Source organism: Haliotis rubra, unplaced genomic scaffold, assembly GCF_003918875.1.
Source record: "Haliotis rubra isolate DU_JTF1 unplaced genomic scaffold, ASM391887v1 Scf160, whole genome shotgun sequence".
NCBI lineage: Eukaryota > Metazoa > Mollusca > Gastropoda > Lepetellida > Haliotidae > Haliotis > Haliotis rubra.
The window spans coordinates 1,240,269-1,257,921 of NW_025765559.1; the positions used below are offsets into that span (position 1 = coordinate 1,240,269).

Here is a 17,653-nt window from a genome sequence, read left to right on the forward strand (position 1 = left end):
GGCTGAGCATCGGTCAGTATGTTTACACACACGTTTTACCGAGTGGCCTTGCGTGCCCTAACATAAATGATGTCGGCAGTCTTTGAAGTGTGAGAGGATTAACTACCTGTAATTAGCAAGGTGACACTGAGTTATTTTTGAGTTGTGATTGGCAAGGCTAGATGTTCCCGTTGTTTAGGTAGTGACTTTAAACCCGGAGGTTTATGTAAGGTACAGCAACAATGCCAAAGCGTGGATGACAGAACTGTTTCATGATTGGTTGCTAGCATTTGACAGACAGATGCAGGTACAGGTATGTTTGCACGTGTTACTGACTCGACTATTTTAGTTGACAAGATGTGATTTTATGTATGCATTGTTATTTGTTGATGTCTTATCATTAAAGATTACGTCTGAGGTCTATTATGTTCGTTTCTTTGTATGTCTTTTTACATATGGTCCGTGGTTCAGATATCCGGAAATTCGTTTATCCGAACAATTTCAAGAAAAACACAAGTGTCCGGATAAACGGGGCACGGCTGTATACGTTTTCCCGAAACTGTAAAAATTTCTGCATTGGGATATAGTAAATGTAACAAGACATGTTTTTCCTAGTCATATGAAATATAATTTAAGTTCGCTGATATTCTTGTAACTCCATTCCTTAAAAATGAAGGGACTCGGCTTCAATAGTTTTCAGGAATCAGAAGAGTTACTCCAACATTATCCTGTACTGATGAGCGAGTCCGAGGTCTTTCTGCCACAGTATTTCAACTCAATCACAGAATGTCAAAATAATGTAGGAGGAAAATCTGATGTGAAGCAAGAGTTTTGTAGTCATTAATTTTCTACACCAACATGTATGGGTGTGGTGCTGACAAATAGGGCTGTAACGACTGATACCGTAGTTTCATTTTTCGTTAACCACTATCACTATTTCGATTCGATATTTGAATACCTATATAAATTATCTGCACACAAAACAGAATGTAATTTTGACTCCAGCTCGAGCAGTTTCGAGCACTGAAATAAGGCGAAACGTGATTGGTTGATGCCGGGCCTATTATCCAATGAGAATTGCTGTTAGTAGATATCGCCAAGTTGATGATGGATTTCATGCTAAAATAGCCGACTCCGAGAGTTAAATAAAATCTTTTGTTTTTACTTGCATGAAGAATCGAATTGAAAATGTTCGAATCGAGGGCCAAATATCGAAAACTGAATCAAATTGAGGTCTGGGTGAATTGTTGCAGCCGACTGACAAACATAGTAGGACTTATTTGAGTCTGGAATCAAACTAATGGGCAGCTGATCCTGGTATCAAAGGGAGGAAACACTTCTAAAGCCGCCAACATACTCCCACATCAGGCAGTGGGATAATGCAGCACAAGCCCCGCCTACGCCATCACCAGCTCGTTAGGAAACAGAAGTCTGAGTGTGAGCTTGGCCGAACAAAACGTGCTGGGTGAGCCAATCAGCTGCCATGGATTAATATAGCACTTACAGCACAACTTAGGTTATGGATTTGACACATCATAATATTCACCATCATCATCTTCTTCATCATGCACTTCAAATAAAATTGGTGCAAGTAAAGTCAAGAATGGTTTGAATAAAAATGAGTTTTACTTTTACTTGCACATAGTACGAGGACAATTTTTATAAATATACTTCTTTTTTCTATATAGGCGACGTTTCGACATAGAATCTAATGTCGTCATCATGCAAGGGGTACATGTGAAACTTGCTTGCCGACATTACAATCTATGTCGAAACGTCACCTATACAGAATAAAGAAGTTGTGTATCCATAAAAATTGTCCTCATTCTTCATCTCCTCAACTTCAAGAATGCCAGTCAAAAACACAAAGTAGTTGCACATAGTACATCAGACAGTAGACAGTGCAACCATATCAAGCATACACAGTGTATGTACTACCTCAACATTTTTAACTGAAGATTTAGGTTAGATCTGGTGGAGGTGGACTGACATGATCAGGTGGTCAGCCTCACTAATTTGGTTGACATGTCATTACATCCCAGTTGCTCCTGCTGTTGATCACTGGATTATATGGTTCAGACTTTGTTATTTACAAACAGCTGTTATATGGTCGGAATATTCCGGAATGAGTAGTTAAAAACACAATAAACCGCCAAAGTGTTTGTTTCAGTATGCTTAACGTATGTGATACAGTGAATGACAAGAATCATCTTACATCATTCAGGAGTTTTATCCACTTGTGACCACTTGTGTCATTCAGGAGTTTTATCTACTTGGTTATGTCTTCCGACAAACAGACACCCCAGGGGAACATATATAACAAGTTGTAGTACTTGTACCACAGGTGATGTTGCATCTTAACACTATGATTATCTGCTATAAAATGGTTGCCATTTACAATCCCTTGCTACTGAGTGAAACACTGGTGACTGTCAATTTGATGTGAAGTGAAATGGGATTTTACCAACAGGGACCAACAAGTACCATATTTTAACGTCTTTTGGTATGACGCGGTTGGGGATCGAACCCGCGACCTTCCGGCTCTCGACCAGGCGGACGCTTCTAACCACTACACCATGTCTTTTGGTATGGCGGTTGCGGAGGCGGTCCATGTCAATTTGAAGATTTCAGGTACAAGGTATGGCTTTATAATAAAGGAGGGACTCTTTGACCAAAGCACTTGTAGATGCAGTCTGATTGGTTTAGAGTGGAGTCTTCTTGCAGGTTACGGAAAGTGATGCCCTATCTAAAACTCAGATGGAACTTCAACGTGGACAATCCAAATCCAGATTGATACATTGTTTGATGCTTGTAGATGTATAAAAAGGAATCGGCTGAAAGTAGTGGCTCAAATCTCAAATGCCTGACACTAAACTGAATGTCCTGCAACTGTGTTTCAAACCCAAAGTCCACTTCACTCAAGTACAAGTAGTTTCATGTCTGCACCGATTTATTACATAACCTATTTCTTTGACAACTTGTCAACTATTGGTATGAACAAAGGAAATGGTGTTTATCTTGCCAGGGCATCATGCAACCAGCAGTGGTGCTGTAAGGCACTTGGTCCCTCGTGTTGATTGCCCAAGTTTGGTTCCTGGCGATCAATAAACTCAATCTAATTTCATGTTACACATTTCAACTTTTGTTTGGCTATCCTTAAGTTTTCTACAAACATCTGTAGATGATACTAGTAATACTGTCAATATTTGATTCCAGTACAAAGCCCAGGATGCAGTGTTATGGCTGAAATAGTGCTGACATGGCTTAATTTGAACTCCTCTCCAATTTCCTGAGATGACGTTCTCCCACAAAGCATTTGTTCATGATAGCCATGAACATGAGCCACCACCAAGGGAGAAAACAGCTGCACAAGAACTAGCTGCATATCACCTCCATATGCTGATCGGCAGCACACCCACACTGTAACATGGTGTTGAATTCCACATATTTCTATTTTATACAATGATAACAGGATTAATTGACAGAGATAAATTATCACAAGTATGCGGCTTCACGCACCCAAAATCTCAAAAGGAGGAAATCTATTTAACTTTGTGGAATAGACTGTCCACAATTATGCACTTTATATCAGGTTTTTAACCACCCTTGACATTCGAGCTTAATTATAAGCACAACAGATTATGTACAATTACATTCAAACAAAAATGAAATCTCAGCATATATAATGATAATGATATCCATCAAAATTTTCTGCTATATTTTTTTTTTTTACGTCTATGAAAAATAGCAGCTCATAACTGCCACATCAGCAGATTTGAAAACATTACTGAATCAGACTAACAATGTGTTCATACCTCTGAATGAGAATTGGTACATGACCAAGAAACTGCCAAGACGTCATCAACCTCTAGGAACCAGTCCAAGACTGAAGACCTTTCCAGAAGCAAACCTAACTGACTTACAGTAAGTTACAATGACAATAGCAGAGTGCAGCAGTGAATCACAGATAGTGAAATGTCTCATCTTGAGTCAGACACTCACCCATAATGATGATTGATTCCGACTGGACAATGTCAGACTGACCAATTTGGTCTGTTAGCAGGACACATCTGTGTCACTGATTTTCTGAAGAATACGAAGAAGTATGTTAATACTGTCGTGTCACTGCTGAATTGCATCTTATCCTCACAACAAAAGATGTATATTAGAACAACTTTAAATGTGTGGGTGGTGACATCGTGACATCTGAGTTTCCTCAAGCACCTAGCCATTAAACAGAGTAGGATGGGATACTTTTCAACAATTGCAGATGTCAAAGCTAATAGTAATATAGTCTGTCTCACAGTCCCTGAACCACATTATTTACCCTACTGCCCAGTCCTTCTGCAATGCTCAACCCCTATATGAAGCCAGTCTAGATTTCAGGTTCTGAACTCCCATATCACTGGGGCTCCTTTTCAATTTGAAAGTAATTATTGTTTCTATCAAAATTATAATATATTCAGAGACTAAGTGTTAGTCCAGATACACCAGACAATGTGACACCATTCTGAATCGCATTTCTCACTGGGGCTCCTTTCAATTGAAAAGAAATTGTGTCTATCAAAATTATATATATATTTAGACTGTAAGCACTAAGTCAAAGCTAATATAGAGAAAGTGGATGTTTCAAGCTGCTGTCAGCAGTATTCATCTGTATCACAGCTGCCTGTTAATAACTGCATTAACAATAATCCCCACTGTGAGGGTACAATGATACACAATCATCCAGATTCGGTTTCCACAAAGAGATCGAAATGCTACTACTGTAAGCCTGTTAAAACATTAAGTATGGGACATCTTTTGTCCCAGAATCCACACAAGTTGTTATATAATTATTGATTTTGAAGAAATATAGCATAGTAAACTAAAGTTATCACAGTGGATAACAACTGTCGGGGCAAAATCTTACTTAAAATCAAACTCTCATATTCCATACAATATTTTAAAACAGATAAGAACTTATATTTCCTTGGCATATCAATAAACAATGTTTGTTTATCGGTAAAATATCAAGAATACCTACTGAACAATTTAAAATGACATGTGACATGGACAATACATTTCAGCATAACAAATCCCTTTGTGATATGGGCCATGCAGACGACACATTCGAATTACATGTGCAACAATTTTGGATAAACTGCTTGATTTTTCAGTTTTGTTATTTGGAAAAACAATATGAAAAGAATTCATTCATCTGATACGTAACTTAAGAAAATATAAAACAATCAAAGTGACTTCACAAACATTCAAAATAAAAAATGCATTGTTAAAATATTTTCAGTTATCATGCATTGATTGCATGCACAAGACAGAAGCAGCTGTTCCTGACATTGACATCTTCGCAGAAAGAATCAAACTTTTAATATTTTTACAAATAAATACACAGACAATGGTCATGAAGAGAGTATACTTGTTTTTTCTGTGTTGTCAAAACAAAATTTAAAGGCCCCTCCACCTAGATGTCAACTTTTTTTTAACATCTCATTACATATCCAGACAGGCATCATCCATAGATTAATACATTACCTCTGCATAGAAATATTTCGTCTGTAGTCAAAATGGACATTGTAGATATTTTTTACATAATTTCATTGAAAATTTCACCAGTAGGAAATTCCCAACCCTAGCACATGAGTCATCGGCACTGTGACCTTTGATCAGCTGGTACAACCGAGACCCTGCAGACGGATTTATATTTAGCTACAATCGCCTGACCAAAAAAGTTGGATATTTTAACTAGACAATCAGGAAAGAGCGTTTTCTTTCCAGAATGTCATTTTCACAATTTGATGACGTGGATAAGAATTTAAATGAAATATATTGATGCGTGTCCGTCTACCGTCTCGCCTAAATCGCATATTTGCTGTCTGCAGAGTCACCGTCTAGGCATACATTACATAAGCGCCAGGAAAGAACAACCCCTTCTAAAACCCAAAGAAATACCCATACCATTTTCTGGATCGATGTATAGGGTGTGACACTCTTTCAGAATTCTTTCGTTGACGGACTGAGTGGCTGCGTCGGCGGCATTCGCAGCAGTTCTCGACTTCACTTTCCCCGACATCTTCCTTCACCGACTGTCAAAGTGGACAGACTAGTTGCGGCCCGGCTGGGTAATGGATTTCAACTACTACGTCTGGGACACCAGTGAGGTCAAACTAGGTACTAAACTTTCTCAAGCAGCAAAATGCATTCTATATGACAGATATGTTAGTAATTTTAAAGTGCAACTATCATATTGGTGTCTGTAAAGCGAGTGCACATTTATATAATTGGAATATCGTACGACCAATTCCGACATATTCCCTTCGGTTCTCAAAAAGTGTAAGTAGCGCCATCTATATCCGTCAGCTGATCGGGGAGTGATTGGGACAATGACAAAGAAGACATCGGTTATTTTCATTTCCTTTTGCTGGAAGATGCTTTGAAACTTCAAATAATACTGGAATACAAGCTGTGATTACATTTCATTTTGTTTTTCATTGTAAATTCACTTTTTCTCCCGAACAGCGAAGCCGACGAAGTTACCGGTACTATCAGCCAATCAAAAAATTCCGCGAAATTCACTGCCGCACTTTCGCGAAAAGTGTCATGGCGTCACTTGTTGCTGATTACGGAAGCGAGGATGAATTATCCGAGAACGAAGGTCTGGAGGACGAAGAAAGTCAGACGTAATATTGCATTTTGAGTCAGCTGAATAAAGAGAACCATTCGTTAGATTTGTATAATAACATGACAATGCTTACAACTGTTAATTTGCGAATGTATTTGACCGAGCACCTGCCCCACGAAAATAGGGTACTATGTGTCCCAAAGCGCACCATGCATTATAGCAATGCTGGTGTGTGCAAGTTGAATTGTGTAAGGAAGGGCATAGAAGGGCTAAGGAGTTTGGGGCACATTACCCAACCACGCACAATTAACCCTAATACACATGACATTTGTGATTAATGAAGCAAGTTTTTAACACGATGGCTTACAATTTGATGAAGGTAGGTTGGTAGGTGGGTGGGTAGATAGGTCACTAAAGCCCTTGTTCCCAATCATAATTACTCATAACCTTACTTTGGTGTCCATTATGATATTGCTGCAATATTACGGCTCACTTACACTCACAGAATCAATCATCATGGTAACATTGACATTTTCCTTACAGAGATAAAGACACCAGCAATAAAAACAGTGCACAAAACTTCTTGATGACCCAGGATGATAGCGACAGTGATGACTCTGATGGTGGCCATCAAGATTCAACAAACTGTACTTCTCAGGATGAGAGAGACCGTCTCCCGAACCCCATGGAGGACAAACTACCCACTCCAGATATTGGACAGCAAGGGAGGGAAACCGTCACCTCTGTGTTCAAAAATCCTTTCGAGCAGGCAGAACTCGTCAAGAATTCCATCTTAGAAAAACATGTGCGAATGACGGAAAAATTACCAGAAAAAGGGACTAAGCAGGTGTGTTGGAAATTTAAGAAAGGAAAATGTCGGATGGGAAAGAACTGCCGGTATTTCCATGACCAAGAGAGTGTCACAGGGCTTGTTGTCGAAACCAAACTTGACGAGAACGATGCCCAGAAGTTGGGTTTTAATCAGCATAATCATAAACAGTCGTATTTTGGGTCAGTTCACAAGATGCAAGGTACAGCGTTGGAGGCTGAACCAGCTGACGATGACAGCTACATGGCAGGGAAGAAGCGGAAATCCAGAGTTGGGGTGTCCAATGCACTGGTTCCACCTAAAAAAGCTATGTCATCTTTAGAGAGGCAGCGAAATAGTGAACGACCTTGGACTGTTAAAAAGTAGAAGTTTAATTAATAGTGGAACTACGCAATTTAGTAAGAATGTTATAAGCTGAAGTTTTCCAATGTTGTATTAAGTATAATTCATCCATTCATTGCCTGTTTATGTGTAACAAGGGTGTTTATTTATGGTGTGGTAGTTGATGGTTGTTATTATTGTTGCATTGTCTTGTCTACTTGATGATGGTTCACTCCCAAGATAAGAAGTGTTTTATGAATTTCAATTCACTGTATATATACGAAACCATTAAATGGTAATTATAGCAAATGTTCTCTAGACTAGAGGGGCTTGTAACGCCAAAAGGACCTCGTTACATCCCTTTCCTTTTATATAGTGCTAAGACCCCGTCAGTGACAGTATATACCTTGATGCCAGTTTCTTGCATTACAAGTCCCTGTGCTCTCAACATCAGACATGGTGGACTCCTTGTTTGGTGATTAGTTATCATTTTTAGCTTCTTATAAGAAATTCTTATAGCATTTTTGCAGCATGCCTATGCAATGACTACATACAAAACTAGAACCTCAATAGAATCAGACTTTTACTCAATACAGTACCTCTCTGTGGTCTCCATAGAAGCTCACGTCAGTTAGAGTTCTAAATAGCCAGTTAGTGCCATGGCCTCTGACTTCTCAGGACTGTTGCATGAAGCATTCATACATGCATATCTAATTTCTCTATCTTGAAGTTATTCCGCATCCTCTGCATGTAAATCACTAAATGACGGAGGCAACACAATTGTTATTTATATTTTATGCTTCCCTTCCTGTTGTTTCTGAGTAGGAAGCATGAACAGTTTTAGACCATCAAAGGATTATATGCTTCTGTCTTGGTTTTCTTTTGTTGGAATCAATATTGTTGAATCAAGGTAAGAAAGAAATGGGATGCTGACATCTGGTTGAATGAAGACCCCAAGCATCCTTCACTTTGATTGGTCGAAGTTTGCTAAGGGTACACCTGAAAAGACCTTCAGAGCAGGTGTCATCAGATATTAATGCAGAGAGGGGTCAGAGTTAAAGATCAGATTTTAGTGGGGTTTTAAAAACTTGGATTGTTGGCCTTGAGTGTTGAGACATTTAGATTTTTTAGTTTTGGGAGAATACAGGTATTCCACAAACTACAATGACCACTCAGCATCTTGGGCATGGCTCAAGGGTTGTTAAGTAAACAGCAGGAATAGGTAACAAGGTGGGTTTTGGAGTTATGATTTTTTTTTGTTAAGTCTCAATGCCCACACATCATCATTATTATCATCAACATCACCATCATCATCAAGATGTGCAAGCCATCTCTATATGGTGGCCGTATTGATGTCATAAACCACTACTGGTATTTGCTGTTGCCACATCATCATCACCATCATCATCATCATCATCATCATCATCATCACCACCATAATGGTCAGCTGATACTTCTGCTTTTCTTATTTCACATAACATATATCATCTCAAGTATTTAAAATAATGCAATAAACATGAAATTATGGCAAGAGTGATATTTATGCCGCCAACAAGCATTATCCCAGATGGATTATGTTCTTTGTGTCCCTCTTGTCTGTTGACCTCCTACTGATGTTTAGGATAGATGGAATAGATATTGAACTACTGAGGATAGGTTTGGTATTGTTTCCAATGTTTGCCCTTAACCCTGAAAAGCTGCAGGCCCTAAGGACCCAGAACCATAAAAGGTTGTGGGTCCTGATCAGAATTTGTAGGCCCTATATTGTAGGTACAATTTAAGTAAGTCCCAGCAAACAATGTGACAACTAACAAACCGAGTCAAAGAGTTTAATTTAATTCTAGTGACTGATTAATCTTCATTTACAACAAAATCAAGATCCAGGTCTTCTGAAAGTCTGTAATTTAAATTGCTTCCTCGTTTCACCGACAACAGCTGCTGATTGAGATCAAAACTAGAAATTACTGAATGAGATTTTCTTTAAAATACTACTGTTACTTATTGGGGCTGAAAACACTGTCGGCCATTAGGACCTGCAGGAAACAAAAGCTGTGGGTCCAAGTGGTTCAGTCGGCATTCGGGCCTTAGGACATTAATTTCGACCGCAGATTGTTTCTTTTTGGGGTAGTGTATTTATTGTTTTACAACATACACAATTTGTGAGTCACCCTGCTTCTGTGTGAGGTCTTAAAAAGGAAATATTCAAAGATCTTTATTATTACGCATGAAGGCCACCAACCCAGACACATAACATATATACAATGGTAACCTTCAAATAATCTGTCCCCTAAAGTTGATTTTGTCTCAACCCCTAATAACAATGAGTACATATATGTTCCATATATATATACAAACTTTATTGGATGACAACTCCTTTATTGCATCATTTTGGGTAAGCCAGACATCCCTTTTTTCAAGCAGTCATGAAACTACATAGACAGTAACAACCCAGTCAGAAAAATATTTTGTTACTTTTGAATGATAACGGATCGTTCATAATTTATGGCTAGGGGGGTGATGATGATTTTTATGGAGAAGCATGTACAATGTGAATTAACCCCTAAAATTTGTGTGTACACACGATAAAATCAATGCCCCCTCCAATAATTTTTAAGCATAGTTTTTAATATTAATACATACAAAATTGATCCCAAGTACATGTGACACCCCCAGCCCCTACTCCCCCAGAGCCGCCATATATCTGGAATATTGCTGAGTGCAGCGTAAAACTAAACTCACTCAATTCCCCAGAACTAAATGGATGAACCCCCTTAAAGTCCTCAACATTATCACCACCCCATCCACACACCACCTCCTCCCACCCCCCTTGGCCATAAATTATGAACAGTCCCTAAGCATCATATATGAGCTGGTAAACAAAGATGTCTGACTGAGTGGAATGGTGCTTGCAGCATCTCATACTTGGCCAGGCTCCACTATCAGAAGGATGGTGTGTGACATTATCATATAATAGATAGCTATTGATTCATTAAGCCTGTCTAATATACTTCCTGTATCAATCTGATAAATATGCAAATGAGTTGAGTTTACAGGTTAATGCACATCTGGCTGCTAATCACTGTAGAATATTAATGGGGGCAAATTTGTCATTGACCTTAGTAGTTTTGGATACTAGTGGAAAGAAGTAACTGTGCTCCAGTTAATGTTAAAAGAATTATTTTCTGAAATTAAATAATGCATTTTTCAATACATATTTATTTATGAAGACATCTCCCTTGACTGTGAGGTACTGATTCACATTATGTATAGTCCATTTGGGTTCAAATGAGAACAATGAATATCTCAAAATAGGGATAAGTGCACAAAACATAAATAAGACACATGGTCCTGAAACCTCTGTACCCAACAAGATCTGAAGTCTGACGTTTTATGATCAATCACGGAAAAAAGTTATTTAAGAACCATCATGTAATATTGTGCTATTTTCACGCTTCACACCGAGAGGTGACAAATGGCTGGTGGAACAGCACCAGCACACATTCAGGTGTAACTCAGCACAGCCAGGTGAGATGACCCGATCTTGTTAGGCACTGTTCCATCAGCCGGTTGTCCCCCCCAGGTGTCTTAAACAACTTTTTCTGTAATCGATGAAAAAACGTCAGCTTTCAAATCCTGTTGGGTACAGAGGTTTCAGGACCATGTGTCACTTATATTTTGTGCACTTATCTCTATTTCGAGTTATTTAATCATTTGTCGTTCTCATTTGAACCCAAACAGACTATACATGCAAGCACAGTGCACTATCTGGACGTTTAGATGTCCCGGCATGGTATGCACATTAATTTAATGTTCAACTGCACACAATGGGGTTTGGACCAACCTCATTTAGAACAATGCATGCACGCATGCACACACACAATTTGTTTAAATTATTGCCTGTATCAAATAGTCGTAACAATGATGGTCTTAATTAATTCAGATGTTACACCACCACTGTTATACTGATATTTGGGGCAGTGGACTAGCCTTGCGGTTAAAGTGTTCACTCGTCACACCGAAGACCCGGGTTCGATTCCCCACATGGGTACAATGATTGTATGAAGCCCATTTCTGGTGTCCCCTGTCGTGATATTGCTGGAATATTGCTAAAACTAGCGTAAAAACATACTCACTCACTCACTCAGTCTCCTGGTACCAGGTCTGGGGATTTGTCAAGGAATTTGTTATGACAGAACATTTCTCAGACAATTAACCAACTGTTATGTTATTTGTGATATGAAGCACAGTTACTTTTTTCAGCGTGCTTGCCTCTGTGTATTTCTGTATTGTACATATAGTTGGAGTAAAGGTTTTTAACCTGCCAAAAGCGGGTTACAGACAGTTACAGACACTGGATGCACCACAAAATCCATAGCTCAGCACAGAAGCAGAGATGCCAACCCATACGATTTTATCATATTCGTTATGGAAAAACAACACAAAATACACGACTACGATAGCAGTAAATATATATGATTTTTTAAAAAATACATTAAATTAAATTATTAAATAGCATACATACCATACACAATAAATTTCGATCACATTATATTCAGTATCAAGCTATATGTGGATACTTACTACTGATTTAGTTGAGTATAACGTTAAAAACAAGGTCTTAGACTATATATTTAATTTTTTTATTTAATATGAAAATTCTTTGGAAAAGATAATACTAATTTTTGGCCAACATATACTAATTTTTTAATCAGTTTTTGGCCAAAATACTAATTGGGCTAAATTAGGGTTGGCATCTCTGCAGAAGTGGTTTATATGAAATATGTTTACTGGTACTTGAGAAAAGCAAACTTATCGTGGTTGTAAAAAGTTCCCATACTTGTCTATTTTCAGATCAGAAGAAAGTTGTTATGGAGTGAAGTTATAGTGTTACCAGTCATATCCAGTTGTATCTGGGACATGTTGCGATGGTTCGATGGATATAAAACTTCTTTATTGATATATACTTCTCTTCAAAACTTTAGACTCGCTTAAAACATTGACTGTATGTTATGCATATACATATGGTTACATCGAAGATTGATTTCTCCACTAATTTGGGGGAAACATTTGCAAACTCTATGTAGATGTATTGCACGAGGATCATGCATCAAATTGCTAAAAATCATGTGCAAATATCATGCATGTGAACAGCTGCGTTTTGGTGTAAAGTTTTGTTAAGAATTCGCCAATTTACACTGATTTTTATCATTTACTGAACTCATGACGATAGACTTTTCAATGTAACAAATTTGTTTTTCAGTACATCAGTTCATGTTTAAACAGTACCTTTAAACAGTATGGAATATTTTGCAAAATTTAGTTTAGAACAGTGGCCTGAAGTAAGTGGCTATATTTACACTAGTGAGTCTAAACTTTTGATGAGAAGTATATATATATAGTTACAGCATTCAGTAGAACTATCACTCTGCCATATGTAAATGTTATGGCATTTACTATAATTATCCCTCTGCATTATATATATATCACTCTGTCATATGTATAGATAGATAGATATAGTTATAGCATTCACTAGAATTATCACTCTGCCATCTGTAAATGTTATGGCATTCACTAGAATTATCACTCTGCATTGTATACTTTTCTTCAAGTTTAGACTCAGCTAGTGTAAATATAGCCACTTAGTTCAGGCAACTGTTCTAAACTAAGTTTTGCAATATATATATATGTGCGATGTTGCTAACACCAGCGAGTGATGTGAGTAGCATCTATAGCTAAATGTCGCATATGTTGTAATAAAGAAGCTGTATATCCATGGAACTATCCACACCATCTTCCAGATGCTACTTAGAGAAGATAAATACCCTGAAAGATGTAATCTTGAAACAGTACCAGCAACATGATGTGTTTTCTATCACAAAAGAAGTGCAATTTGATTGGATCATTATTTTATCATTAAGTTAAATTGAAGTTGTGGTTACAAACGGGCCCAGGTTGTTTATCATAATGGAATGGGAACCCTCAAGACATCAAGGACGAAATCATGTCTGATTGGGTAACAACATTGTGTCCCTTCATGTGTTATGTATATATCATATATGATTATGTGATTATTCTATAATTCACCAGGGAGCGGTGGGGTAGCCTAGTGGCTAAATTGTTGGCTCGTCACGCTGAAGACCCGGGTTCGAATCCCCACATGGGTACAATGTGTGAAGCCCATTTCTGGTGTCCCCCGCCGTGATGTTGCTGGAATATTGCTAAAAGTGGCGTTAAACCAAACTCAGTCTATAATTCCCCATCTGCTGGCATCTGCATCGTGGTGAGTGCATGTGTATTCGTTTTATTACTAATGTAGCTACGAGATGAGCATCGTGTTTGTTGAGATTTGCAGGTGTTACTGTGTATTTGATGCCGGAACATGTTGTAATTTTGATGTAATGTGCATTGTTAATGCATGAGTTATTGATACAGTGTGCAATCTGCAGTGTATATAGCAAGGGAATCGATTCCCAATTTCCACAGGTGCTTTTGTTTATATGGACAGGTGTGAATGTGAACAGCACTGCTATGTCCTTTATGCAGTGTGCTTCAACAGTGGCATGAGTGCATTGTACATTTTGAGGGGGAGGGAGGGGGACAGTGGGGGAGTCCAATGGTTAAAGCATTCGCTCGTCACGAATAAGACTGGGGTTTGATTCCCCACATGGGTACAGTGTGTGAAGCCCATCCCTTCGTGATATTGCAGGGATATTGCTAAAAGCGGAGTATAACCCAACTCACTCACTCAACATTGGTAAAGCATTAGACAGAGAAACATTTTAGAATTTGATCTGTTTGATAAGACATCCCCAACATGTAAGAGCTCAGTCTCCTATGTGACCTTTTAGCAGTTTGTGATGGGTCCAACGATGACCCAGATGTCGAGGTGCTACAGTTTCCTTTGCAGAGTTACATCCCTTGATCATAAAGGATATGCTGATAATGGGTCCAAGTGCCAAATTCACCTTGATCTGATAAATTTTAGGCCAACTTTCACCAAAAGAGCTTCATTGCCTAGTTCCTGCAAAGCTTGCCTGGGTCTTGAACAAAAAGACTTTAAAAGATGGCTCTTGCTGGCATTCCTGGCATTCAGCATTAAAACAAGGACTGTCCAGCTCTTGGTCAGTATACTGTTAATGAATGGAGTGTTCATGTTAAACTGTTGCATAGTATCTCATCTGTCTTGTAGGCGTTGGGGTAGCCTTGTGGTTACAGCGTTAGCTCATCACGCGTAAGACCTGGGTTCGATTCCCCATATGGGTAAAATGTATGAAGCCCATTTCTGGTGTCCCCCGCCATGATATTGCTGGAATATTGCTAAAAGCGGTGTACAGCCCAACTCACTCACTCATCCGTCTAGCAGGATTAAACTTTGCTGCTGAAATGAAATAATCGTGAATCCCATTTCACCTCCCACTGTGTGATCATGGTGGTAGTCATGCAAGATATTGTTATACCATGCAATTCTTTCACTGCGCGCATAGTTTGTTTTGTTGATAGAATTAAGTGTTGATTTCAGTGGGGAGCGGCAACAAAGCAATATTAGCACAAGGGCAGTATTACCTTCCATGATGTTATATTGGGTAGCCTAGTGGTTAGAGTGTTTGCTTATCACAGTGAGGTTCTTGGTTTGTTGCCCACACAGGTATAGTGTGTGAGGCCATTTGTATTTCTGATGCAGTTAAGCAGACGGCAAGTTTATCTGTTGGAAGTTTTGATGTGTTTGCTGTGTGGTTTGAAACTTCAGACAAGAAGTGATTTGAGTTTATCATTTCTTATATATTATTGATTATGGAGCATGTTTTTTCAATGTATTTGTTGAATGATAGTATTTTGTAATCTATGCACTTCAAAAGCATAAAAATAATTAAAACCTGAAAGAAATTTTAATTTTGTTTTTTTGTTTGTACGTGAATCGTTAACTTTGTACGTGAATGTTAACCATGCAATGTGTCATGTTGTCATCTGTAGGACTGTCATGAAAGGTAGCAGTTCGTCCACTAATGAAAGATGAGGCAAGTATTATGGCACTTCTCTACCAACAGGATCTGCTGGATTGAGAAGTGATCTAAACTTATTTAAATAATATTTAAATTTATGAAAGTTGAAAGGTTTGTACATATGAATGAGAACTGAAGTTGAAAATGAAATTCGCGTAAAGTCTGTCAAAAAGGTTTATGTACCCGGTAAGTGTTTTTGTAATATCTGAACATGAATCTGCGACCCAAGCTGATTTTTATAGAACATGTACATAATCACATTACAATCTTAACAAATACAAACAAGTTAATGCACGTCTATGTTCATGGGAAGTAATGTTTAACAAATATTTTTCACAGGTAAGTAAAGATTTATGAGAATTATAAAATGTGAGAGAATCACACTGAAGAGAATAATGCCATTTCTGATAAGCACATTCTTTAACACGTGACTAAAAAGAAACAAAATGATCTGGATCCCCAACCTCTTAGCTTATTCAAACAAAGACATAGCCATAACAAAAAAGTAAATATACTCATGGAAACAAATGAAGGAACACATGATAGGACATGTGTTCCTTTCTGCTTTTCCAGCTTTTCTCCCACAGTGCAATACAAAGCATGGAAAAGAATATAGGAACACTTTTGCTTTCATGTGTTCCCTTATTTGTTTCCATGAGTATATTTTACAAGATTGGCCGAACTTGGCCGCTTTCTCTCAAAAATGGACAACAACATATTATAACATATGAAAGCATATCTTTGGTGTTTCATTCGTAACAATCATAGCCAATACTTAATACATTTAATATGATAAAAGACATAAAGTGGATATCTGAGTTCCACATGTTCCGTATGATACAGCATTCTTGTGGTGACACCTGTTACCACAGACTTCCAGCTTTGCAGATCATCAAGTCAGGATTCTTGGTTGTTGTATTGATGGTGTCAGCAGTCCGGACACTCACTGTTGATGGTGTCAGCAGTCCGGACACTCACTGTTGATGGTGTCAGCAGTCCGGACACTCACTGTTGATGGTGTCAGCAGTCCGGACACTCACTGTTGATGGTGTCAGCAGTCCGGACACTCACTGTTGATGGTGTCAGCAGTCCGGACACTCACTGTTGATGGTGTCAGCAGTCCGGACACTCACTGTTGATGGTGTCAGCAGTCGGACACTCACTGTTGATGGTGTCAGCAGTCCGACACTCACTGTTGATGGTGTCAGCAGTCCGACACTCACTGTTGATGGTGTCAGCAGTCCGACACTCACTGTTGATGGTGTCAGCAGTCCGGACACTCACTGTTGATGGTGTCAGCAGTCACTGTTGATGGTGTCAGCAGTCGGACACTCACTGTTGATGGTGTCAGCAGTCCTGTTGATGGTGTCAGCAGTCCGACACTCACTGTTGATGGTGACACTCACTCACTGTTGATGGTGTCAGCAGTCCGGACACTCACTGTTGATGGTGTCAGCAGTCGGACACTCACTGTTGATGGTGTCAGCAGACACTCACTGTTGATGGTGTCAGCAGTCCGGACACTCACTGTTGATGGTGTCAGCAGTCCGGACACTCACTGTTGATGGTGTCAGCAGTCCGGACACTCACTGTTGATGGTGTGCAGCAGTCGGACACTCACTGTTGATGGTGTCAGCAGACACTCACAGTCCGGACACTCACTGTTGATGGTGTCAGCAGTCCGGACACTCACTGTTGATGGTGTCAGCAGTCGGACACTCACTGTTGATGGTGTCAGCAGTCCGACACTCACTGTTGATGGTGTCAGCAGTCGGACACTCACTGTTGATGGTGTCAGCAGTCCGGACACTCACTGTTGATGGTGTCAGCAGTCCGGACACTCACTGTTGATGGTGTCAGCAGTCGGACACTCACTGTTGATGGTGTCAGCAGTCGGACACTCAC

The 17,653-nt window shown here is 39.0% G+C and overlaps 2 protein-coding genes and 1 long non-coding RNA gene across 3 annotated transcripts in view; 2 read left to right on the forward strand and 1 right to left on the reverse strand.

Moving 5' to 3' along the window:
- Positions 1 to 6,091, reverse strand: part of LOC124271460 (EH domain-containing protein 1-like) — an 82,573-nt gene extending 76,482 nt beyond the window's left edge. Inside the window, 1 exon segment of the mRNA XM_046706618.1 lies at positions 5,935 to 6,091. Within this exon segment, the coding sequence (XP_046562574.1) occupies positions 5,935 to 6,049 (115 nt within the window). The 5' untranslated portion in view covers positions 6,050 to 6,091.
- Positions 1,485 to 15,632, forward strand: LOC124271462. Its single transcript, XR_006897044.1, has 3 exons — positions 1,485 to 1,495; positions 3,021 to 3,022; positions 15,408 to 15,632. It is a non-coding gene; the product is annotated as an uncharacterized LOC124271462 (long non-coding RNA).
- On the forward strand, positions 6,567 to 9,668 carry LOC124271461. The gene is made up of 2 exons (XM_046706619.1): positions 6,567 to 6,656; positions 7,142 to 9,668. The coding sequence occupies exons 1-2, from the start codon at positions 6,577 to 6,579 to the stop codon at positions 7,791 to 7,793; spliced, it is 732 nt and encodes a 243-aa protein (XP_046562575.1). The 5' UTR covers positions 6,567 to 6,576; the 3' UTR covers positions 7,794 to 9,668.
- Positions 15,633 to 17,653: the final 2,021 nt, after the last annotated feature.

What these genes read in the sequence shown, in the direction of transcription:
- LOC124271461 (XM_046706619.1), top strand. Translation starts at nt 6,577, where the DNA reads ATGGCGTCACTTGTTGCTGATTACGGAAGCGAGGATGAATTATCCGAG. An exon ending in GAGGACGAAGAAAGTCAGAC is followed by an intron (nt 6,657 to 7,141) that starts GTAATATTGCAT and finishes TTTTCCTTACAG; the next exon opens with AGATAAAGACACCAGCAATA.